Source organism: Pleurodeles waltl, chromosome 6 (genome assembly GCF_031143425.1).
Source record: "Pleurodeles waltl isolate 20211129_DDA chromosome 6, aPleWal1.hap1.20221129, whole genome shotgun sequence".
Lineage (NCBI taxonomy): Eukaryota > Metazoa > Chordata > Amphibia > Caudata > Salamandridae > Pleurodeles > Pleurodeles waltl.
The window spans coordinates 1,057,583,230-1,057,610,376 of NC_090445.1; the positions used below are offsets into that span (position 1 = coordinate 1,057,583,230).

Sequence of the window (27,147 nt, forward strand, 5' to 3'; positions counted from 1 at the left end):
ACACCGGAGGATGGGGGACCCCATCCCAGGTAAGTCCAGGTAAGTATTTTTTAATTATTATTTTGTTGCCATAGGGGGCCCTAACTTGGGGCCCTCTGCATGGCACAGGGTGCAATGGCCATGCCCAGGGGAGTCTTGTCCCCTGTGCTGGCAATTGGGATGGTGAGCATGACTTCTGTCTTTCCTAAGACAGGCGTCATGTTTTTGGTGGTTGGGCACCAGGAAATGGCACTAGCCTGGCTAGAGGCATTTGTTTTGCCTCTAATCAGGCAAGCGTCATTTTCTGACATAAACCCCCTCCTTCGCTACCGCCACCCTCACCCAGCTACCGTCTTCTTCTAAGACGCTAGCCCAAGTTTATTCCCGGCTTGTGACTTTCAATAAATGCGGCGCCCAGCTGGGGTTGTTAAATGACGTAAGCCGATGCTAAACTTTTTGCCACAAAACTGCTTCAGTGTGGTTTTGCAGCAAAAAGCATAAATATGAGCCTGAGGGGCATATTTATAATCCCCTAGCACCACCTTGCACAACATTAACGTCATTATTTTTTATGTTAATGTGGCCCAATGAGGCCAAAATCCTTGAGCCCTATTTACAAAGTGGCACAATTCATGCATTGTGCCACTCTGTAACCCTTTGCGCTACAGTATGCCTGTTCCAGGCATAATGTATGCAAATGGGGCGTTCCCCCGTTAGGGGGGGTGAAAAATGGCGCTAGGAAATCTATTCCTGTCACCATTTTTTACAGCACTTTTAATTCCTGCTTTTAGCAGGTTTTAAAAGGGGGCTTCCATTCTCTAGAATGGGCCCCTATGTACTCTGCAGGAGTTTCACCAACAGCTTGGCGCTGCTACTGCAGAGAGAATTTGTGTCATTTTTTGTACGCAAATTCGGTGCAAACCTAACTTCATATTTATATTTTGACGTTAGACACGTCTTTTTGAATGCGTGCACCTACCTTGCATCAATGAGATGCAAGGTAGGCGTTCCCATCTAAAAAACTGTGCTATCCCCACAGCCTCATATTTATCCCCCGTGGTAAAATGAAGCACAGGTGGGTGGAGGGGCTAAACAATGGTGCTAAGCTTGCTTTGCACCATTATTTAATGCCTGCATCAGACCATGCGTTAGGGGACCTGTGGACCTATTTCCATGGTTAAACTCCATGGTATTGCTTCACAGATGCCCTCCCCAAGCCCCAGGAACACCTCCATCCCCACCCCCACCAGAGGGACACCGGAGGATGGGGGACCCCATCTCAGGTAAGTCCAGGTAAGTATTTTTTAATTATTTTTTTTGTTGCCATGGGGGCCCTAACTTGGGGCCCTCCTTATGGCACAGGGTGCAATGGCCATGCCCAGGGGACACTTGTCCCATGTGCTGGCCATTGGGATAGTGAGCATGACTCCTGTCTTTCCTAAGACAGGAGTCATGTTTTTGGTGGTTGTGCACCAGGAAATGGCCCCCTCCTTCGCTACCGCCACCCTCACCCAGCTAGCGTCTTCTTCTAAGACGCTAACCCAAGTTTAGTGCCTGTTTGCGACTTTCAATAAATGCGGCGCCCAGCTGGCGTTGTTAAATGACGCAAGCCGATGCTAAACGTTTTGCTACAAAACTGCTTTAGCGCGGTTTTGAGGCAAAAAGCATAAATATGGGCCTAAAGGGCATATTTATAATCCCCTAGCGCCACCTTGCGCCACATTAATGTAATTATTTTTTATGTTAATGTGGACCAACGAGTCCGAAATCCTTGAGCCCTATCTACAAAGTGGCACAATGCATGCATTGTGCCACTCTGTAACCCTTTGCGCTATAGTATGCCTGTGCCAGGCATAATGTATGCAAATGGGTCGTTCCCCCATTGGGGGGGGGGGGGGGGCGAAAAATGGCGCTAGGAAATCTATTCCTGGCACCATTTGTTACGGCACTTTTAGCGCCTGCTTGGAGCAGGTGTTTAAAGTGGACTTCCATTCTTTAGAATGGGCCCCTATGTACTCTCAGCAGGAGTTTCTCCAACAGCTTGGCGCTGCTCCTACAGAGTACACCAGTAGCGTAAAAAATAATTATGCTATTGCCCCCTACCCTGCATCATGGTACACTGTATTTTAAATATGGCGTACACATAGTGGTGGTGGGTGGCGCTAAGGGTTGCAGGGAAAGTGGCGCTGTGCTCGGTGTAGCAACACTTTCCATAAATCTACCCCTAATTTTCTTGTGAGATTATCTTATGCAGAACCGTTTTGTTAGTGTTAGATAAAGATATGCGTGATTTAAACTTAAAAAAAGTAATGATATTCATGCAGACGTAGTAAAGTGAAAAATAATGTAAGTGGCACTGCTTTTCATTGACCCTTTCCAGGTTAAAGAGGCACTTGGCTTCTCTGTACACTTCTACTTATAGCCCACCTCTATCCCCTTACTACACCATCACCACATGTACTACTCAGGATGAGAACCCTTCCACAACTAGCCCAGCCAGGGATATCACAGGGACAGGGCAGGGGGGACATTATGGCCAAGTCCTCTTGCTTTTCTGGGACATGCTTTACTTCAGCAGCATTTAGGTATACGTTTTTAATTGCAAGCTATCCTGCCATCTTCATTAATATTGATGCAGCTTGTGCAGCCATCCTGCTTGATGGCCCCAGGCACCATTGTTCTCCTACCTTGAAGTGCATTTTTTAAAGACTTAGAAATTAAAGAAGATTTGAGAAGGCTTGTATTACGTTTTGGTCCCATGTCTCAGACTAACTTCTGACAAACCTGACATCAACACCCAACATACATGACATTTTCCTAGCCTAAAATTAGGTGTTTTCTCGAAGAGAAGTGATATCCATCATAGCCTGAAAGGTGCATAGTTAGGGCATGTGTAGAGTTTGTTGGGTGAGACGGGGGACTATGTCCACAACGTGTTGTTGTGTTTGCCAATTGCCTCAGATTTAGTTTTTTTTTTTTTACATCTGATCACCTCAGTCCACCACCCAACAATGGCTTGTTTATTTCAGAAAAGGTGGCTATTGTTTTGTGAACTATCTTGTGCCAGAAGCTGGACAATTTTAAGAGACCAAACGTGTTCAAAGAGATCCAGTATAAAATGACCTGAAAAAGGGTTACATGGTCAATAATCTTTTGCTAGTCATGATATATGCTGAAAAATGAAAGGCAGGTTTAACAAGAAATGTGGGAGATTTAGGGGGAAAACGAATAGGCTACGTTCAACGTCAAGGCTGGAAATACATGGAGCTTAGTTTGTTGCAGTCTGTGGGATGTTTGTTACATGTTAGATAAACTTGATTTCAATATTTCTGTGACTCTGGGTTATTTTTATGGGAGACTGTATGCTGTTCCACAAGGGCAGTGGAGGCATATACTCTGCTGACCTTGTGGATGTATTGCCCTTCATTTTTAGAGATCTCTGCATGGCAGCTCCCACTATGCCTCATATGGCCACTCGTTCTTTATTGTTCTTCAAAAACAAAATACTAATGTCCTGACACCCTAGGAGCTTCCTTCCATGGTCTGGGGGTCCTTTTTAGGTCGAGCATAGCAGCGGGCAAGCGCTGCTTTTTCCAATGTGTTGTTATGTATCTGGGCTCTTAACCACACCCATCTCATGCCCATCACATTCACTCAGTCGTGGGCTTGCCTTTCAAAAATTCTTTGTTATTATTTGTAAATGCTTTACGTTTGTCTCTCCTTGGGGGTGTTTTTGTTACCGCCTTGGCTATCGCCCCTGTTACATGGATAATTGCACTTTTGCCGATACATTTGACTGCGAGCGAACTTCTTTTTCCTTTTCTCCCTCTGCTTCGCACTCACGCTCATGGTGGCTATGGCGCTTTTCATTGATGCACTAATGTCAACTGCTTTACTTTTCATTTTCAATTTATGTGGCAAGAAAAGTCCTGTTAGGAATTTACAACGCTAATGGCTTCAACTTGACCAATCGCGAGAGCCATTGCATTGCAAATGCTGGTCTTTGAGCTAGTCCCCCACCGTTAACTGGTCCTGAGCTGTTAGTTTTCTTTTAACTGGTCCCGCGCCGTTTGTTTACGAGATCCTGTACAAAGGGAGTTCGACCATTGCTGTAGTATCGATTAGCATTTCCTGTACGTTTGTTTACCCGATCCTGTACAAAAGACAACGTAGATAACACCTCCTTGTGCAAGGATTGCCCTAAGGCACATTAACATAGCCCCGTCTGTTTCTCTTGTAACAGGAAAGGCTACCTAGAGGGTTTGTTTCTTGTATATCTCTGCAAAAAAAACGATTTGCCCACCAATCCCACCTCAATCTACAAGAGCTAGTGCAGCTTCGGGGACATGTTGGCAAGAAAAAAAAAAAATGTTACCAGCCAAATTGCTTTAAATCTTGCGCTAGCTTCACACAGTGTGAAGATTTAGGAAATGCCAGTGGAGCTCCCCTTGAACCGAATTGCGGGGGGAGGGGGTGCGGAGTCCTGCGCAGGCTGCGGTCCGCCAGTTGTGTCGCCTTGGCTCTGTTCCATGACATTCTAGTTCCAGGCCTTGCCCGCTGCTTGGTGTGTTTGAATACGGAATCAGCTTCGTGCATATGTCCTAGGTTTATGTTTATGTTTTTTTCTAGCACCTTACGGCGACTGGGGTGGATATATTACTAAATATTTACATAATAATTTCATAGCAAAACTGCAGCATGGGACCCCAGCTCGGTGTGCATGTCTGAGGCCTGTGTTTGCAAGACACCAACAAAAATGTTTTTTAATAGCGCCTGGTCGAGGCTAGCCTGCTTATTACGGAATATTTAAATTGTAAATATATTGCAGAACGCTAGACCCGTCGACCCAATTACGTCCGAGTCTTGTTTTTACAAGCTCCCAAATTTTCTTTACCGCCTTATAGATATTGATGTGCTTATATTTTGGAATATTTAAAGTATAGTTAAAGCCCAGAGCCGGAAGGTCAGGACCTAGCCCCGTATGTACGTCAAAATCTTACATTTATAAGTGCATAGAAAACATTGTTGCAGCTCCTGAATGAGGTTTGTGTTCTGATGTTATTCAGTAAATAAAATATAATTTAATTCCAGAACTGCAGCTTCAGACCTCTGCCCCTGTATTTATGTCTCAGCCTTGTTTTTAAAGAGGGACAAAAATCATGTTTTTAATAGCACCTTGTGGTCATCCGTATACTTATATTGTTGAATAGTTAAATTATAACTTAATCCCACGGCCGGTGCTTTAGATCGCAGCCCTATTGTATCTGTCCGAAACTTGTGTATATAAGAACCAAAACATAGTTGTAATAGCGCCTACTAGGTTGTCTGCCTATATATCACTGAATATTTACATTCTAATTTCACTTCAGCACCTCATTAGGTGTCGTAAGCGCTATACACATGCACATTCAATACACCAGAAGCGGAGCGTTTCTCCTCTGGCCCCATCAGTGTGTCTGGTTATGTTCACAATAGTCCCAAAGTATGGCTTTTAATTGCGCATTATAGAGCTAGATATCTTACATTCTATCATATTTAAATTATAATTACATCCCAGATCTGAGCGTTGCATCACCAACATGGGTATATCTGTCCGATGCTTTTGTTAACTAGCGCCCAGAAAACCTGTCGTTAAATTTCACCTTGTGGAAGTTGGTAAATTTATCTTATTCAATATTGAAATTATAATTTCACAAAGTGCGAGGTGCGCTTTTTTGAATGTATAGGTCTAAATAATCGGTCTTTTCTATACATTGTTTAGTTTAAGAACAAAGAGGGCGTTAACAACGTCTGCCTCTCAATAGACGGAAGTGGTTTGTTTTAGCATTTTCTTGATTTGTTTTTGTTCTTAAATTATGTGTCTTAATAAACTGTAGATTCGTATTCGTTTTGATTTGATCTTATGTGGTAAGTAGCACTAGTTTCTAAAACACAAATATAATCATGAACCCCCTTGCATTCAAATGTAAAATATTTCGCTTCTGTAATCGTGGTGTTTGCCTCGGAGCTGGGGTGGTCGGAGGTCGGCTGGGTGGAAAGGGCCATGTACAGTCCGCTCTTCTGAACCCTGGGAGTAAGGCCGAGCCTCGACATCACACAAGGTCGAGGATCCAGGAACGCTACAAGTTGGAAGAAATTAAAGGGTTAAAGCGCAGGGTTCAGGGGATTGTGCAAAGGCCGCCCCCGTAGGGGGCATGAAGGGCCGGCGCCTTAACGGCCGCCTTGGCCCGGAAGGGACCGGTCAAACCGGTTTTAGGGCGCACACCAAAAGGTCCGAGGCGCCTCATCCCTCTCCCCTCCCCCAGGGCCAAGGTGGGGGGGGGGGGAGGCGAGGAATAACAAAGCGGGCCAATGGATGAGTTTGATATGGTTCAAACTCTCCAATGGCATGACCTGAAAACACGACATGGGGGCTCGGGGGTGCCCATTTAAACCGCGCGGGTCACAGCAGTCGTTTGTTCGTGACCAGGAAGATGCGCGTGGACAATAATTCAAACACCCCACGGATCCGGCTTTTCCTGACGCCTTGAAGCTTCCTTGGCCACCCAGAGAGGACCACGCGGTGAGGTACAGCAGCAAAACCCCTTAGACGGCGGCCCATGCCCCCGGGTTATCCATAGCGAAGCTCTGTGGGGGACAGCCCTTTACGGGGCGACGCAACCCGTCTTCAGCGATCCAGCTGGGCGGGCAAATTTAGGAGTAAAGTGCGGGGCAAATTGGGAGAGAAGGCAGGTACGCCTGCAAGCCCCAACGGAAGCGGGGGACCGCCCTTGTCAGGGTGACGCGACCCGCCTTCCGCAGCGCAGCCGGCCGGCCGCGGAGCAACCAACATGCCTCCGGCTCGGGTCAAGGTCAGGAAGACCACGCTGCAAGGAAGAACTCGCCGGATAACACAGCAACGTGCCTCCGGGAAGCACGCGCAACCTCGTGGCAGTGCCAGTGGTGGATGATTCGGGCAGCTGAGCTGACTCTGAAAGATCGGAGATCGGCTGGTAAGCAATTACACAAGTACAACACCTGGACCAGGGATGTGGAATTCCTATCGCCCAACGCCCAGGACATCTTGTTTGGGGTCAAGGGCAACAAGTTTTTATGTTTACTTTGTCCTTGGGACAAGTAGGCCCAACCCCCTGCAGCACAAACCCTTTAGCTGCCTGTTTACAGAGAGTTGAACTCTCTGCAGTTGAGGTAATGTGTTTCCAAAAGATAATGCTGTTCGAACTTGTATTTATGGTTCATTATTTGAAAGCCTACATTATTAGGGTGCGTGCTGCAAATAAATGTTTTAAGGTCACAGTTCACTACTGACGTTGGTTCCAGTACACACAAAAAAAAAACGTGTACACACGTTTGAAAAGTGTAGGCTAAGAGGCTAAGTATAATGCTCCCAGAATGCTCTCTGATTATATGCAAATGAAGTGTCATTTAGTAAAATGTGTTGATGCATGCTAGTATTTCCCAAAAATATTTCTAATGGAAAATCAGTGTAACCATTTTCAACACGATTATGGGAAGCATGAAAATAAACAAACACTGACAAAGCCAACTGATCTGACATATTTTTATAAGTCTTTTAGTTTCATCAATGCGTGTCTTGTTTTGACATGGCTTTTGTAACACTTTATTGTTGTGGGAGCTACCAGGCCCTCAACATTGTAACAAACATTGGCAAAACCCCCCCAAAAAGTTTTTGAACTCTTAAAGCACACGTTGCCACCAGCGGCATAACAAAGGCCCCGCAGCCGCCCTCCAGAGGGCCCCGTCAGCACAGCACCTGCCCTGAGTGAGTCTGGAGAGGGGGCTCCTCCATGTTCTTTGCAAAGGGGCACCCTCCAGTTTCGTTACGTCACTGATTGCCACTGTAGTTCCTGACACTGAACAAAACTACTTTGTGTGGCAATATGCTCCTTGTGGAAGAGCAGAATGCAATCACTCACAGTAAAGCCAGACGAAAGAGAGAGAAATAGAAGTTTAATAAAAACAAAATGTCTTTGTTAACACCAGACCTAATTAGGGACCAAGACCCACATGTAGGTAGCTTTTTGCATGTCGCAAACTGCGACTTTCGCTGTTTGCGACGTGCAAAAAGCACATTGCGATGCACAAACCCAGTTTTGCGATTCAGTAACCTGGTTACCGAATCACAAAACGGGTTTGCGACTCGCAATTAGTAAGGGGTGTTCCCTTCCTAATTGCAACTCGCAGTGCAATGTAGGATTGTTTTGTGACCGCGAACGCACACCAATCGCAGTTTGCACCCATTTCAAATGGGTGCTAACACTTTCGCAAAAGGGAAGGGATCCCCATGGGACCCCTTTCCCATTGTGAATGTCACTGTAAACATTTTTTCAGAGCAGGCAGTGGTCCTGCGGACCACTGCCTGCTCTGAAAAAATGAAACGAAAACGTTTCATTTTTCGTTTTTGTTATGCATCTCGTTTTCCTTTAAGGAAAACGGGCTGCATTACAAAAAAAACAACAAAAAAAACTGCTTTATTGAAAAGCAGTCACAGACATGGTGGTCGGCTGTCTCCAGCAGGCCACCATTCGTGAGGGAGTCGCAAATTGCGACCCACCTCATGATTATTCATGATGTGGGCATTTGCGAAGCCCTTGCGAATCACAGATGGTGTCAAGGACACCATCCTACATTCGGATTTGCGACTCGCAATTTGCAGGTCACAAATCTGAACCTACCTACTTGTGGCCCCAAATTCTTAAAGAAAGTCACAAAAGTGCACCCATGGTATATGTCGTACCCCTATAAAATATTTGTGAACTGTATTTTAGCGTGGGTAAATACGATGTGTAGATTTGCTCATGTGAAAATCTATTGAGCATTTGCAAGTTCATTTTCCCTCCAGCCACTTTCTTCCCAACCCTGGAAGAAGTTCTAATTCTGCCATTGTCAGGAGTAAATGTCCAACCTTTCTTATTATGGGAAAATATTAGAGAGAAGCTGGTAAAATCTTTAACACATGCAGGTACGTAGGTTTGCAGACTCAAAGGCATTCCAGCCCTGGAACTATTGCTTACTGCTTCCTCCAGCCCCAGTATGCAGATCTGCAGAAAGGTGGCAAAATAAGGAAATTGCTACAGTAGGGATTGAAACTCCAAGTATTCAAGCCCTACTATGGTAGTAGCCCTGGCATAATCAGAGAGGCTATTAATTGCTGCCATAATTTGTCGCCACACTACATGGCACCAAAGGGACAAGTAGATCTTTTTACAGGACAAGTAGATTTGAGAAGCAACCTGTCCCCTGGACAAGTAGATATTTTAATAAATTCCACACCCCTGTGGACCCAGTAGTCATACGCCAAATGCAGAAGGCGTGTTTCAAAGTTCCTACCCGGCAAGTAAAGCACCCACTGGGGAACCAGTAGGGGTCAATCAACATCTTATCCAATTTAGGAACATGGAAGACGGCCAGACGATGGAACCGCAGGACGATCTAGAAAAGATGATAGCCCACATGCGGGCAGAAGCTTTAAACAGAGGAAAAGACTGGCTGCGGGCAAAAATGGAGGATAGCGGTGTCGAGAACCCAGAGAAAGACTTAATCACCCCAGTCGTGTTGGGTTTAACAGAAGAAACAGGCACGGGAGGGAACACCTCGCCCCCACCCCGAAGGCCCAGCAAGCGCCAGAGGACAGAAACGAAGCCAACGAAAAGGGCATCAAAAAAGCCAAGGAGTGGGGACCAGACCGCAGATGAGCTTCTCACGGTAGCACCGGCACCCAGCACCAGCACGCCACGTATACCAGCAGAGGGTGAGCATTTCAGCGCATTAATCAAAGAATGTTTTAAATCATTTGCGCCACTGCTGCTGCGTGGGAATGGGGCAGGTCTGGGTATGGAGGGGCAGGGTCCAACGGGCAGGCAGCCGGGCAACCAGCTGGTGAGCAAGGAGCAGTGCTCCTCAGGGGGCCCCTGACAGCCTGGGGCACACAAGGTAAAGTACCAGATATGCCAGCGAACGTAGGGAACCCCCCGAGTCCTATGCCAGACCATCATTAGGACCCCCAGCCATAACAACAAAAGCCGCGGGACTAGCTATAGCAATCCCACTGACAGTAAAAGAGAGAATCTGGAGAAAGGAGTTCATAGACATTTTTACCCTGCTGGAAATCCAGCTGGAAGGATTAGATCTCACAGTATGCGATAGAAAAGAAGATGATAGGAGGGAAAGGAAAAGAGCTAGGAAGGAAAGAAATTTTGAGAACTTGTTAGATGCCTTCAGAATCATGGCTTGCGTCATAGTCAAAGTTCCCACACTGCGCAGCGGATCTTTGGTTATATGAGTTAAAGATACATGAGGCCCACCGACAATTTCCAGGGGACGCTTGGCTAGAGTACGATAAAAGCTTTAGACTAAAAATGCAAGCCCACCCAGAGATGGAGTGGAACCAGGAGGATGTATCCAGCTACATCCATAAGATGATGGTGGCCAGGGACTTACCCTCCTGGGCAGGAAAAGGGGGAGCACTCCTTTCGGATCACACAGCAAAAAGGCAGATATGACAAACACAAAGGGCCACATAGGCACAAACCTTGGCACAGTGCGAGAGGGCTGGGCGACAGAGGGCAAAGCGAGAAGGGGCCACAAGCCATCTGTTGGAAGTTTGAGACAGACGAGTGCACATGGGGGCACAACTGCAAGTTCAGGCATGCATGCACATCCTGCGGGGGGGATCACCCAGGGGCCACATGCAAAAAGCATAGGCACAAGTCAGACAAGAAGGATAAAAAGAAAAGGCAGTAGAGGTTCCCTCCCTCCCCCCCCCCCAAAGCTAACCAATTGATGCTTAAACTAGCCAAGTCACCAATCAACACACAAGCTTTGAGAAGGCTAGCAAACGAATACAAGAACAAAGATGATGCTCTCACACTAGTAAAAGGCTTTGAGGAGGGATTTATCATCCCAGTAGAAGGAAAAATAGCGGGAGGGAAGGCCGGCAACCGGAAATCGGCAAAAGAAAACCCTCAGGTCTTATCCCCAAAAATTGAAAAGGAGCTGAGTTTAGGGCGAATCGAAGGTCCACTACCACTCCCCCTCCCCTCTGACCTGATTATATCCCCCCTGGGGGTAGTACCCAAGAAGGAACCAGGCCAGTTCAGGCTTATACATCACCTATCTTTCCCTGAGGGCGGGTCGGTCAACGATAGCATCCCAGAAGGAGCCTGCTCAGTGGGTTATGCCACGGTGGAGGATGCTATAGACTTGATCAAAGCAGCAGGCAAAGGTGCATTATTAGCATTTAGGCTCTTGCCGGTTCACCCAGACAGCTACCATCTATTGGGTTTTCAACACAATGGGCAGGTCTACATCGACAAAGCCATGCCAATGGGCTGCTCCATTGCATGCGCTTACTTTGAGCAATTTAGTACGTTCCTGGAATGGGCCCTGCACAGGAAACACCCGTTAGGAGGAAAAATGCACTACCTGGACGATATCTTATTTGTAGGCAAAGCAGATTCATCAACTTGTGCTAGTCTCCTGAGAGCCTTTCAAGCACTAGCCATGGAAATAGGGGTTCTCTTAGCAGCAGACAAAACAGTGGGGCCTGCAACATCCTTAGTGTTCCTGGGCATTGAATTAGATTCGGTCGCTGGGACATCCAGATTACCAGAAAAAAAGGTAGAGGAGCTGAGGGCAGAGATCAAGCTCTTACTGGGAAAACAAAAAGCAACCCTAGGAGAATTGCAAAGGATAGTGGGCAAACTTAACTTTGCTACCAGAGTCATCCCAGCGGGCAGGGTGTTTGCACAGAGGCTAAGTAAACTAACGGCAGGCTTGCGCGAAAAACACCACCATGTGAGATTAGGGGCAGGGGAAAAAAGTGACCTTGCCATGTGGAAGGCTTTCCTAAAAGAATTCAATGGACGCCTATTTTGGCGGGAGGGCTGTATTGCGGCTAAGGAAATTTCATTGTTCACAGACGCCGCAGGGGGCTGCGGCTTTGGGGCTATCCTGGGAAGGAATTGGTGCGCTGGAAAATGGCCAGCCAGATGGTACGAGCTAGGAATCAACAGGAACATTAAATTTTTAGAGCTCTTCCTCATCGTGGTAGCCCTGTCCAACTGGAAGGACCAGTTACAAAACATGAAAATAACACTGTGGTCGGATAATTTAGGGGTAGTTACGGCCATAAACAAGGGGTCCGCCTCCTGCCCCAACACGCTGAGGCTTCTGAGGCGCCTAGTCTACATCCAGCTTAAGGGTAACCTGGATGTTAGGGCCAGGCATGTACAGGGCATAAAAAACTCACGGGCGGATGCCCTTTCTCATTACCAGATGGACAGGATCAGGAAACTCGCCCTGGAAGCAAGCCACTCAATGACGCCTTTTCCAGCAGAAATGTGGGACCTGGGGGAACAGACTTGTCCCTACTAATACAGAACGCATTCAACCCACAGACGGTCAGATGGTACAACAAATATACCAGGGTAGTAATGGAAATAGGGGGGCTGGATTCATTGACAGACCCAGCTGCAACCAGAGCAGCCGCTGAGTGCTTTATAATGTGGGCTTTCCAACAAAGAAAAACCAAATCATGGGCCCAAGCACACCTGGCGGCGGTGGCTCACTACTCTAAGCTACAAACAGGTACCGATCCCACCACAGGGCATTACATCAAAACTGCAATGAAGGGCTGGAAGCGATTCGAGGGGGACAGGGCAGACACCAGGCATCCCATTGATTTTGATAAATTAACCCGCTTAGCGGACTCCTTGCTGGCAGTAGCGGATAATAGTTACGAATTCCTACTATTCAGAGCAGCATTTGTTATTGCCTTCTTCGGGGCCTTCAGAGTGGGTGAACTGGTCGCAGCATCCAAAAAATCAGGGGGCACCAACTGCCTGCAAGCAGAAGACTGCCAGCTAGGGCCAGACTGGGTTAACTTATCACTGAGACGTTCAAAGACTGACCAGGCGGGCAAAGGCGCCCAGATAAAGCTACAATGTATTAACCAAGCGCAGTATTGCCCGGTATGCGTATTTAGGGAGTATCTGGAGGTGCGCCCGAGCGGCCCCGGTCCAGTATTCAAGCATTTGAATAGGGAGCACGTAAGCAGATTCCAGTTCACCGCCGTCTTACGGAAGATTTTAGCGAAAGCAGGCCTCCCCCCGCGGATTTCAGCTCCCACTCTTTCCGCATCGGGCCGCCACAACAGCAGCTGGATTGGGTTTAAAGGCGGGTGCCATACAAGCGGTCGGCAGATGGCGTTCAAAGGCGTACAGGAGCTACATCTGCCCGCACCTGTTGTGACGGATTTATTTCATTACATTGGCAGGCGCAGATATCAAGCCCACATGGATTGTTGGGCATTCTTTTATATCCAATTTAGAGACATGGTGGAAGCAACACAGCAACAGCACAGCAAGAAGCAGATCAACAAAAGCGATTCGCTGGTTAGGCTCTCCGGTGATGAAATGGTCACAGCTCCAACAGACCTTAGTAAAACAACTCGAGGCAGCGCAGAGCCACCCCGGCACAATAATCATCCATTTGGGAGGGAACGACCTGCCTGGAATGGGACGGAAAGTCCTGTTGAACAAAATCAGGCAGATACTCTGGTCCCTCACCAGACTCTTCGGGTGCACTACCATCATCTGGTCTGAGATCATCCCCAGACTCACTTGGCATGGGGCATCCTCAAACAAGGCAGTGGATAACTCCAGGAGGAAGCTAAATATTGCAGTCAACAAATACTGCAAGGTGAATGGCCTGGAGAGCATCCGCCATGGTTTGATCCACACAAGGCGTCCGGAACTGTATGCATCAGACGGCGTACACCTATCAGCCGAAGGGACGGCCATCTTCTGGGACAACCTGAAGGCAGGGATGGTATATAAGTCAAAAAAAAAAAAAAAAAAGGGAGCTACAGGGGGAGCTGCCAAGAGACGTAAGCCTCTCGATCAGCGTGGCAAAACTTAAACAAAGTTTTACCCAAAAACGCACCCAGTAAGGGGGTATGCGGCCAAAAAACACACACCTTGGGAATCCTCACTGCAGGGTGTAATGTGGTCAAACTAAGGGGAGTAAGCGGAACACAGCACTCGCAGCCCAGACCCACCAGATCGGATGGCACGGCATAGGTAGCGAGTTGGGCCTAATCCAAAGGACTTAAAGCTACCCCCTGCAACAGCAATGAGGTAAAACAAACACTATTGTAGCAAGCCCCCTCCCAAAAAGGGAAAGGTGAGACTGCCAGCAAACGAAGGCCAAAAAGGAGACTTGGCAAAAGGAGGCCAGGACTTGAAGGCCCACCAATCACTGCAAGTTGTAAAAGTTTTAGAGTAAAATTAGTCACTGTATAAACTGAATGTATATTGTCGTAAGTACGCATTTCACGGGCAGTGATTTACATGATAAAATGTAACCCATCATGGTCAGTCGCACGTTGTCCACAGTAATAAAGCGGCCATAATTATCCACATGATAAACCGGTGTCAAATGTATGTTTTAAGCAGGCTGCGATGGACGCAAGATACACAAGTATTTGATTGTCTTTCATGATGCCAACCCTGGAGTGAGTCAAGTGCGGGAGTTATAAGTGTTGTTTGGGTGCAGAAAGGGATAGAGGCCTGTTGTATTAGGAACTCACAAAGTACATTTGCTTGAGCACATTAAAGCCAGCATGTTGGTTGTGCCAAGGTTTGCTTTTGATGTTACCTATAAAATAAATCTAACCCTTTCTGCTTTCCGTTCATGTGAAGTGTTGTACTATAATTGAACACTCAGACCTAGTGTGTCCTCTGATGGGGTGTGTATCGCTCTATATATATTTCTGGATGTGAAACTGATGTTAGTCATATGACTTTGTGTGGCATATCCGTCAGAGCCATACTTAGATGAAAAAACATTTTATTGTGGGAGGGAGCGGGCATACAGCTCTAACCACCCTGGGAGACACATGCGCAGTACATAGGAAATGTTCCTCCATGGTCCGCTCTGTGCCGACGGAGGAGGAACCTTCTTCACTTAAACCAGTCCCACCAGTTGAAACACAGCGTGAAGGAGGCATGTGACTGATCTCGACCCCTTTGCACATCACTTGACCAATCTGTACTGGGCCTGGTGGCTCAGTGGGTTAGTGCACCTACTGCTTTGCACTGTCACAGATTCCAATCCCAGAGCATCCACTTTGAGTTTCTTTCCCCTGAGATTAATAAAAAGATTACTATCGAGGGGGCAACCGCGTGTGCCCCACTAGTCTAGCAATGTCATTTGTTCTTACTCTTTTTGTGTGGTTCTTCACTGTTCCCATCTTCCTAGTGTGGCTTTGTTTCACATCTCAGTCCTCTTTCCATGTTCCCACCGATGGCGCCATTATTCAGGTGGTTCTTGATTTGATTTTCTCCTGTGAGCTCTTTTGAATTCGGTGGCACATCATCATTGTAGCTACCAGGATAATGTGCTGCATGGATGGCTAAATACTTATAAGGTCCCAAAGGCGAGCCCTATTGGCTATGTCAGTACATGTTTTTTTTTCTGTTCAGGATCTCTATGTTTTTGCAGGGTGAAGCCAACAGGGGCACTGCTGAGCAAACCTTGCAGTCTGCCCGACTCTAGATAGTTCGGACAGGTTGTCAGTTTGGCGGAGAGGGTGCTCTGCCAGGTTTGTGGCAGGGTACCAGTTCTGCTAAATGCGAAATTAGGTATTTTGTTCCCTATTTGAGTTTGTTCTGATGTCACAATAATTTGAGAAAGTATTAAAAATATCTACATATCAACCAGTGTGCAGCTTAATATGACATATTTGCTTGCATAGGCAGTATGGAAATGAGTTCTTCACAGAGACAGTCCACTTGCAAAAGAATTACAATATTTCTTGGAACGTTGTGCTGAAATGTATTAATTGTACCAAATTGTTCACAAACATCTAAGGAAAGTGTTTTTTTGAGTCACATTTGACAATGCTGAAAATAAGAGAAATCACTGCTAAAATCAGTAGTGAATATATTTCCAAAGGAAAAAAGTAAAATATATCTGGACCAGTGCTTAATTTGTGCTTGTTTTTTCCGGTGCTGAGCACCGGCACTTATTTTTGAGGGCCGGCGCTTATTCTTCTGCCTCAAGCATTTGCTGCAAGCAAAACACACATATGGGACAGACGGAGGAAGGGAAGAACGAAAAAGCGTCACAAAGGGAGAAAGTAGAAAGCTGAAAGAGTGAGCTGAAGGGACAGGGATTGGCTTTATATGGATTGAAGAGGCCCGGGATGGCTTCAGGATTGCACTGCCTCCATATTCCGTGTTCAAACATTTAATTGCTGCAGCTCCGTGTTTAAGAGGAGGGGTTTGGGCACCGGCACCTTTTTATTTACAAATGATACACCGATCTGGACCAGTCTTTGTCTCTCAAAAATTGATTCAACAGTAAATAAATTTATCATTCAACATCAGTCTTGTTGCAGCAACATTAGATCTATAATTTACACACCTAAATTGAAATTTTTAAATCAGTGCATTTCCTCAACTCCTATTGCGATTCTCGGCGTGGCATAGCTCCTAAAAGTTGCTCAAAATCAAAGTCTTAAGCAACCCTCCCACAAACAGAGAAATAATTCTCTGAAAGCAGCTGCTCATTGTAAATGGAAAATGTACATTTCAGAAACATGCCTTTCATATTACACACCTACTTCTCACCTATCTCATCGCCAGCATCCCATGCCCGTTACCTGTGGTCCTTCCTGTCTTCTGCTCCAGCCAGAGCTCTGTCCATCTGCCAAGATCACTTCCTCATGTTCCATACACTGGTAAGAACGTGTGGCAGCTCAGAAACACCCATCATATTGTTTAATACCACTTGACAAGTACAACCGGTTATAATGCATCTCAGTTGTCCCCTTCAGCCCAAAGTTAGTTCACGCGTGACCACAGAATGTAAACTTTGAACTACCCCTTCAATAGGTAAGATGACCATTTGCTGATGTTTCTTTATTTAAGTAATCAGCAATCCTACTTTTACAGCCATCTTAAAATGTTATATCCTCTTCGGCACTGCTACATTTCCACTGCGTGGTGCAGTTCACTTGCTTCATACCCCACTGTCCACCGCCGCTCGCATCCCAGACTTTCTCATTGATGGGCACTAAACCTGAATCTGTCATCGCATTGGATATTGGACAGACTTGCACCCGGATACTGAGTCCATAATATCGTGGTACCAGAAGATATATATTAGTGAGAATACGCTAACTTTACTTAACTCTACATCTGTGTGCTTGATGATATATATGTATTGTCAAGGAACCTAGATGTTGAGTTAATAATTATAAATCTGCACTCACCTGTATGCACTTACCTTATCGATATTTTATATGATATATATGTATTGTCAAGGAATATATGTATTGTCAAGGTACCTAGATGTGGAGTTAATAATTATAAATCTGTACTCACCTGGTGCACTTACCTTATCGATATTTTATATGATATATATGTATTGTCAAGGTATATATGTATTGTCAAGGTACCTAGATGTGGAGTTAATAATTATAAATCTGTACTCACCTGGTGCACTTACCTTATCGATATTTTGGTCTTTGATATTTTGGCCACAATATTTAGGTATCACAATGTTTCTGTAGTTGATATTTTGACAAATAACCTGTTGGACATCATGATTTTGTCACTAATTCTTGCTTCAAAGGATCAACACCGCATATCTTTGTGTCTGTTATAACATGGCACTGTCTACTACTGCTGAATCTTTTTTTATCATCGTGGCCCTGGCATTTTAAAATACCATAGAAAACGATAATAGTCTTCACTTTGCTAATGCCGGATAGTATACTACATTTATTGTACAATGGTTGTGTACTTGATTTTGCAACTATAACCCTGGCATATTATCAGATTATGTTAGACCCAATTTAAAACAAAAGATCAAAACTTTATGCTCTTCTTCACAATCTCACATAGACCTAGGTTTATGTTTTTTCCGAGTTCACCAAACTTTTCAAGGGTTCTAGTCCTTAGGAACGTTTGGGAATTCTTGTTTTTGGTGCATGCACTGATTTTTGGAGAGTGATGGATAGCACAGGGGTAAAATTGTGCACTGTCAAAGGTAAGCACCCTCCTCATCTTCAGTCCCTGTGAACAAAAAATTGTTTCCTGTGGAGAAACCTCTTCCCTTACATCCATAAGAACTTCAAGGCAATGCCGTTCCCTTTCCGATCATGGAAAATAATTTATTACAGCCTTTGTTATGAACACATGTGCGACCATTGGTAGGGTGGGTAATGGTCAGAGGGAAATTTGTGAATAGAAGCAAACTGCAGATGGGCTTTCACAAACCTTCAAGGGTCAACACACCTTAAAACACTCACTCTGCATACCTTGCATGCAGTTTACTCCCACGGAATATTATGCAAATATGGGGCATTGTTACTTGGGAGTAAAGGGGAAGTTCACCGTACTATTTTAAATGCAGTGGCTTGCATTTGCTAATCTGATTTACTTGTGGAAACAGGTCTGTGAATGAGCCTTTTAGGGCCTGCATACAAGGATAAATCTAATTGTAAGTATACGTTTATAATTTAATTTACCTTTTCTCACCTGCCAGTAATTCACAGTGGGAATTGTGACAGCTGTAAGTAGTTTTGAGAGTGCAGATTTCTTTTTCACAATTGCAGTACCCGCATTCGTAAAGGGATTTTTTGAGGACTGAGTTCCAAGATGTGGTTTGCCCTAAAAATTTACGGAAGACGACAATCCTACTTCAGGGGGGTTGGAAGAGGAAATTCCAAGGTGCAGTTTGCCTTGGAAGTTTGGGAATGTCCACTAATGTGCACATTTGTAGGTATACCCAAACTTCACTCCAACTACTTTTTATTAAGGAAATGGTTCAATTACAGAAATCGAGGAAAAATGGGTGTTTTCACAAAGGGCTACAATTACCCTGTGTGGACTTTTCCACTATGGAGAACTCTGCACAGGGTTAATCGTAGAGTTTTAATAAAGTCACTCACCATTCCTAGAAGTACACTTGGAAACTTGCACCTAGCACAGATTTCCAGGCATACTTCTGGATATGGTTGTGATTCCCTAGATAACAGAAAAGTACACTCAGGTAGAAACATAAGTTTGCTCCATACTTTTCCTGGGATTTATTTTGAATAGGGCCTTATGTGTTAAAAAATCTGAAAGGTTTGGGAGCTTTACTGGCATGGGGCTTGTTGATTAGGTGCTACAAATAAAAGCTAAACAATTCTTCACCGGACACAGGGTTCAGTCTAAAAACTGGTACCAACCATAGAAAGTCCATGCATAATTTGATTACAGGTAGATGGTGTTTCATACAGAAAGACTTAAGAAGACCTGAAAGGCTTGGTTTAGAAATAAGGGCCAGATGTAGCAAAGGGTTTTTCCCATTCTGTGTCAAAGGGAAAATGTGTTCGTACATATGGCCCTAAGTGTAGTGGAGCAGATTGAAATGTGGAGAGACTTGAGGGAACTGAATCATCACATCTGGGACTTTTCAAGGCCTCCTCTAGCAAACAAATGTTTCTCCGCTTATGATAAAGAAATTACAGCAGTGCATAAGGTGAGATATAATCAGGCGTTTTTGAAGTGTATGAGTAAGACTAACATTATCAAAAGTAAGGAAGCCAGATTGGTGGGCAAGTAAAATTGCATAATGTCCATCTGCTATGGCTGTCATCTCAAGACTCTGTAAACTATCCCAGAAATTTGTGCAAAGCATAGCGCTTGTACTGTGGAATGCACAGCGCTTGTACTGTGTAGCTCACTTGCATACCTCAATGACTGGATGGACAGCCATCCAGTCACTGAGGTACGCAATCGCTATGGAGCCTGCTTACAAGATAATGTAAGGCTCAATTTGGGGAAAAATAGTTGAGACCCATGTAGTGATAACTGATTCGGTTTAATGCTAAGGTCCTGATTCACAAAGCAACTTATGTGTAGTAAAGTCATGAGTGCGGAGTCTCATCACTCCTGGCGGAATCTCTGCACTCGACGAGGAACCTCCGCACTGTGCACTCTCTGGAGTGTGCCATGCAGAGATTCCGCCCGAGTGAGGAGACTCAGCACTTGTACCTTTACTACACATAAGTCCCTCTGTGAATCAGGCACAGAGGACACCTAAGCAGGTGAGGTGTCAGTTCTCATTAATAAACATGCTGCCTTGACCAGAAATAGGTAATTAATGGGATCAGAATGGCTATTTTAATCTATCTCAGACTAATTTTTTGGCTTTTCCTTGAAATGAGGTGTTTGCATTTTGCTATTGTATTGTGAATTAGCAAGTTATGTGGTGTAAAATTCAGTTCTGTGGTTTTCTGCGAATAATTAGACTTCTCTATAGTGCGTATCTACTTTAAATAGTTTATTGAAATGTATCATACTGTAATGGCTTCTTTAAGGAGCAATGGCTTAATTCTATACTGACCAAACCTTCTGATTTTTAGAGTGTGGAACACAGAGTCCTCTCCAGAGACCCATCAGTGGATATGGAGTTCAAGCAGCCAGATTCTGGCATGTCTTCTCCAAACACTACCATGTCTGCTCCTCAACCACACTTTGACATGGGGTCTCCTTCCAGTACTCTGTCGAATTACGACTCCTGCAATTCCAGCCAATCAAGTACAGGAGAGAAGAAAAACACTCAGCATGGCGTCCAAGGGCCAAGTAAGCATGTCAGACTGTAGACACAACCCACAAGGTGTGGACTTTCTAATGAGAAATTTCTGCTGTATCCCAGGCGATCCCTATTATATAATGCATGTGCAGAACAATTTCTTTCAAACAAGTAAAAACCGCATGGCATCTAGGAGGAAGATTGTCTTTGATACTCCGATCTACAAACTGTTTAACACTAAGGGGTGAGATGTGATGGTGTCAAGGCTGTACAAGAAACACAATTGCAGCTTGCTCAGTCTCTTCAAAGGTTTCTCTGAAAAACAATCTGATTTTACCAAAATATGAATTTAAAGGGAAAACTAAAGCTAATTCCCGTGTTTGAAATATATGTATGTATTAAAGTGAAAAGACAAATGGAAGTAATGGACAACAGTGTTTGTTATTTGTACAAAATATGCCTCCTCCTTCCAAGTGTTCTTTAGATGCATCACCTCCCTTGCTTAAAAAATATTGTTAATATTATGTGCTTGCTTTATAGAAAAAGCAGCACAGAATATAATTTATGTACCAGCTTGTTCTGCCTGCACTATTTTGCATACCATATATTTATTGTGACACTTTAAAAAGCATGATTTACTACCAACATTTCTTTTACAAAATGTCCCAACGTCCCAATACAGTTTCTTAGGTTCCTTGTAATATTTAAGGTTTGACATATTTATAAGAAATGAATAGTCTGTGATATGGGGCCCAGATTATATTGTTTATACACGTGGAGCTCTACATAAAGTAGTATGAAGACTTCTGCTTGAATAAGATAAATTGTACTTTGATTGCTAACTTTTAAGGCAACATATGTCCCAGCTTCCATTGATTTCTACACTTGGCCCCCATTACAAGTTGGGTGAAGCAATATTCCCAGATAGGTTAAAGCTTCTTCCTGATTATATCTGTCCCTGAATTCCCACACCAAATTTCCCTGGGTGTGGAAACTCTGGGCCCCAGATGTGCTGAACAGAAAATCCAGCTGGTAAAAGTACCTGAGTTTCAGACTGAAATACTGTCAGGTATGGTCCCTGGCCCTTTTTATACGTTTTATGGCACAGGACAGCACAGAACACCCACCACCAACCCACAGATTCTTCTGCCCCCCACCCCACCTGACACACTCCCTAACCCTCCCCCCAAACCCCTGGAGGACACAGGTCTCCTGCCTTCATTGACCACCTGCTTAGAGCCATTGGTATATCACAGCATTCATCCATACGGAATTAGAAATTCCATGTGAAATCTAACCCAGAAAAACTGAGTCTGCTTGGTCATTCCCTGATTTTGGTTTGGTAATACTAGCCAGAAAACATTACTTCGTACTGAGTACTCTCCTCAGACCTAAGTCTTCCAGTCTTGTGATTGGGTAGGAGATGGCCTGCAGTAAACAAGAAAGAGTCTGAAGTCATTAGTCACAAGATAGCCAATTTAAGCACTGCTGGATGTACCATGGACAGCCACTCAAATAGCACTGCAACTCGAGGAAGACACGAACACATTATTTGTCAACCCTGTTAATTTAGTTTTCCATAAATTAACGGAGACACTGAAATGCAGAGACTGCTAACTAGAAATACATAAACTGCCTGATAAATACATTTTCTAGAAAAATCACTTTTAGAGTAATTGGTGGGGGCTGTCAGCAGTTAGTAAGAAATAATACTCGTTTTTCAGTCACAAATATAATTCTGTTGAGTAAAAAAAACCTCTTCCTTATACCAAGAGGTAACCTAATCTATATACAAAGATAATTGACAGTGATGTAAGTTAAATAAAGCTTTCCATGACTCAGCAAAACAAATTCCCGTTCCTGTGCTGTGAATTCCAATAAAGATTTAATATTCCAGTTAAGTTAACCTCACCCCATAAAATGTAAATTTCTTTAATCTCATTAAGAACCCACACGATCTATGGGTCAGTTATGAGTACAGGAAACTGGCATGGTGGAAATCCTGCAGCTGTAAACACCAGTGACGTAACAAAACTTGAAGACCACCCCCCGCAAAGTACACGGAGGGGACCCACACTGGACCTCCTCGGGAGCTCTTAGGCCCAGGTACTGTGCTGAGGGCCCCCCATGGAGCTCGTGCCTCCCCACGCACCGCTGGGACTACGAGGGCCTTTGTTACGCCACTGGTAAACACCAGTACTGTGCTGTAGCAGTCCACCCATAGCGTGGAATTACAAATTAATCTTCACATATTTGGAAACAGGCATGCAGACCTGCTTTTTTACTTGTGAGATTCCGAATGGTATTACCTTTTCCGTGAGGAATATTTACCAATGTCTCTGACCGGGGGTGAATTGGAGCAATGGGGCCCGTGCATTGCGTAGTATCGGAAGCAGGGCTCAAGAGAGCATCAGGGAGCAGAAGAGTCTGTGGATTAGCAGGGGGAGCATTATGTGTTCCCCTGTGCCATAGGAGGGTATCAGATGAGAGCCTGGGAGCCAAGGTCCAGGCCCAGGATGTACTTGCAGCCTGAATCTCATTTGATTTTACCAGCCAGAATTTCTGGCCTATAAGGGGCGCGAAGTGGAAGTGGTTAGTACTTCAGGGGAGGCTGGGTTAAGGGGAGTTTTGGTGCAGCTCCTGGGCTCCCAGAGAGGGTAAATCAAGGGCAATAGGTGAGCAGAAGCAAGGTGCATGCAGCCCAAGTCTCATGAGATTTTACTGCCTCACTGACTGGGATCTGACTTCGCTCAAAATTAAATCGAAACAGTGCACGGCTCCATACCGAAACACAGGCAACCACATCTGTGCCGCAATTCCGGGGCACAGACGCATATCTGTGTCCACAGCAAGGTGTCACACAGTGTTTGGATTAAGTCTAAGAAGAAACCTAAACACTGTGGCCCTCATTACGAGTGTGTCGGTCGGACCTCCGCCTTAGTGGCGGTTTGACCACCACATTACGACCGTGGTGGAGCTGCCACAGTCCTACCACCAGGGTGCCGCCATTTGACAGCCTGGCGGTCTAGGCAGTCGTAATTTGCCAAGGCAGCGCTGCAAGCAGCACTGCCCTCCGGATTATGAGTCCCCTTTCCGCCAGCCTTGCATGGTGGTCCGACTGTCATGCAAAGGCTGGCGGAAAGGGGTGTCAGGGCCCCATGGGGACCTCTGCACTGCCCATGCAATTGGCATGGGCAGTGCAGGGGCCCCCATGGATAGCCCTGTCGCACTTTTCACTGCCCCGAATTACAGCCCCAGCAAGGAGACAGGTGCTGTTTGGATTTTTTATTACGCTAGGACAACACAAGGAGACACAACGTTGGTCATAGACATGTTTAGAGTTTTTATTTTGTTCAAAAGCCCAAGAACACTAGAGCCAACTACTTTGCTGTGGGTTACAATGCTTTTTCACTGTGTACTGAGGCTGCTTCACTCTACTGAAAACTCTAATGAATAGAACTTTTGGTGGAACTAAAAACTATGTATTTTTGCAACCAGGTAATTTTAATTTAAAGATATGATGTAATTTGAGCCACTCAGGCCAGGTAATTCTGAGAAGGTTTTTTTGAGAAAGCGTTTTTGCAGCCAAATACTTTCAATAGAATGCCATAAATATTATAAAATTCAATTTATAATAGCAAATGTCATACCACTCGAAATTTCCCAACTTTTTCCAATTAAATTATTTCTGTAATGGAAGGTTCTAGAACTTGCGATGAACAGCAAAAGTGCCACCCCGTGTTCCCATATTTCGATCAATAAAAACAACCCCTGGCATGTGGGTAGGCCTAACGTAGATAGGAACTTGCTCAAACGTTGACTGTGTGTAGATAACTTAGGGCCTGATATAGATCTTGGCGGAGGGGAATACTCTGTCACATATGTGAAGGATATCCCGTCCGCCGCATCATGATGCCACTGTATCCTATGGGGTTTGTAATATGGCGGATAGGATATCTGTCACGTTTGTGACGGAGTATTCCATCCGCTAAGATTTAAATCAGTCCCTCACTGTCAATGTGAATGTCACATGGTTAAAGTTTTGTCCTTGTCCAGTCCCATGCAATAGGCAGTCCCACACATACCCCATACCACAGATACCTTTTTCATCAGGATCATGTGTTGTGAATATTTAATGAGGTGGGTTCAATTTGCCAGACGTTCAGGAGTTTTTTGCACAGAGAAGTGAAGAAATGTTGATTTTTTTACCCGTGTCTTGTAGTGGATAAGAAAGCAATGAGGTGGAATTAAGACTACTCCTATAAAGTAACAGTGCCAGCCACGGGCTCCTAAGGAAAATTTTGGGCCCTGGCACTTTTACTTTTGTAAATTAGACACTGCCTGTCAGTGAAGGATTGTGACATAAAATTCTACTACAGGCACCCACCATTTAATTCTTGAAAATTGATTAATAATAGTTTATTAATTAATAAAAACCATAAACGTCATAAGCAAAATACCATTTAAAACATGCAAATATGAAAAATAAAACCTACATCATAAGAATAGTTAGATAGAAAGTGCGAAGAAGTGCTAAATGCTTTATATTTAAAAACTGTCAATGACCGGAATTATATGCAGGTTGATATAGAACATGCAAAGCTGCAACTGCTTAGTCAAATGAAACATTTATCGGTCTAAAAAAAGGCCTCGTCGGATAGGACAAGACAAGAAGCAAGGACCTTAGCAACCCGCCGAGGTATAAAAGCATTTTAGGAGATTTTATAAATTGTGAAATATTACCCTGGCAAATGCCTATACAATGTTCAGTTTTCACAAAACGTACAGGAAGGGTGGTAGTTAGTCCTAAGAACGTTTACCACAAGTTGGCAAGATGGAAAAACAACAGATGTTTATATTGGCTAGCTACCCACAGAATGGGAGTATGTTCCAGACTATTCCTGTCAGGGGCCTTCTTTATTAGCCTTCTTAATTATTATTCTTACTCACCACCTGGGGCTGTAGTTCCACCTTAATAAGAGATTTGAATGCTTCCGGGAACTGTACCAACCTAATGTTCAACAATGTGTTCCTTGGATCGAATGGCTCGATTAGAGCTGGTCTACAAGACCGAATACCTAATGCGTTACATTCTTTTATCAGCAGGCCTGTTCATTGTAGGGCTGAGCTGATACAGATTACATGCTGCACTGACTCCTCTGCCTGATGGCATGGAAAGAGGTCTAAGGTTGGGATGTTACCAAATGTCAAGGATAGTAATCTCTGTTTTATCTTCAGGGCAAAGGTGGCATCCAGCAGAGGTGACTCTTTTTGATCTTCATAAGATTTTAGTACCAACCACCCATGCGATCACTTCAACACCTCGTCTTTATCATTTGCCCAACTTTGCAATTTATTGGACTTATTTACCGCTTTCCTGAAGGCTTGAGTAGATGTGTTAAAATTCCACAAATCGCCCAGCTCAAGCATCTCAATACTATTTTCGAGGTACTTTTTGTATTCACCGCTTCCCCTTTCCAGGTTAATTTCAGTCCACTCTAGGTTTGCCAACGTGCCTTTGGTGTCTAGCCGGAGTTTATGGCAGCATTTTATAAATGCTGCAGTCCTGGCAAATGTCACCTTTATTAATGAGAATTCCAGCTTGACTTGTGCAGGCCATGCTGATCTAAGTAGACTGAATACCTGTTTGTATAATCTTATCATTATATCATCAAGGAGGCTGTGTCTTTGCAATTGTCATTATTTCTAAACCATATGAGAGAGAGGGTAATAATTTAACCTTCATTACTCGTACCAGTGGTTAAGGTAATGTCCACGGATAGATCTTGCTAGTGTTATAAAGGCATGATTAAGTGCCTGTGCTTTTTTTATTGCCTCTCTTTGGAGTGATACGAACCTCTTGCATATATCTTGACCCATCAATACACGTAAGTGGGTGATTCATCAATTATATTTTACAGAGGTACCACTTACGCTGATTTTAAATATGGTGATTAAATTAGACCACTTTTGTTTTTTTGTGGTTTATTTCCAGCTCATTGCTCTTTGTGTATGCCCCTAGGCAGTTCATTAATCTCTGTAGGCCTATTCTGGTGTTTCTGAGCAGCAACAGCTCGTCCGCATATAAGATATTGGACAATTGCTGACCCCCAAGGCTAGGTGCATGGTTTGTCTGACCATTCAGTTCCAGAGCGAGGTCAGCAATATATAAATTGAAGAGAAGCGGTCCTAAAACAGCCTTGTTTCAGACCGGTTGTTGTTTTTACTTCCCTTGTCAGGTGGATACTGTCCCCAAGCTTGATTTTAATCCATGTATCAGATTATAGCAACCTGATGGCTCTCAGGATGTTGGAAGGAATTCCCCATTGTTGCAACTTTGCCCATAATCTACTGTGCAGCACCAGTCAAAGGCTGATTTAAAGTCAACAAACCACATGCACAGCGGGGTGCCCATGTCCTTAGCTCTGCTAAGCATCAGGCCCAGTGCCAAAAGGTTTATTAGGGTGCCTTGGAGCTTTAAAAAAAACGGTTGGGTTAACTGGCCAGTATCTGACACTGTTACGGCCTCCTATTTGCGCACAATTGTTCGAAGAA

At 44.6% G+C, this 27,147-nt stretch overlaps 1 protein-coding gene across 3 annotated transcripts in view; it reads left to right on the forward strand.

The window, feature by feature from the left end:
* The window catches only part of ESPN (espin), a 917,745-nt gene that overhangs the window by 355,047 nt on the left and 535,551 nt on the right, over window positions 1-27,147 (forward strand). For all 3 annotated transcript variants that reach the window (XM_069240012.1, XM_069240013.1, XM_069240014.1), the window contains exon 6: window positions 20,423-20,642. In XM_069240012.1, the coding sequence (XP_069096113.1) occupies window positions 20,423-20,642 (220 nt within the window). The remainder of the gene's footprint in view (window positions 1-20,422; window positions 20,643-27,147) is intronic.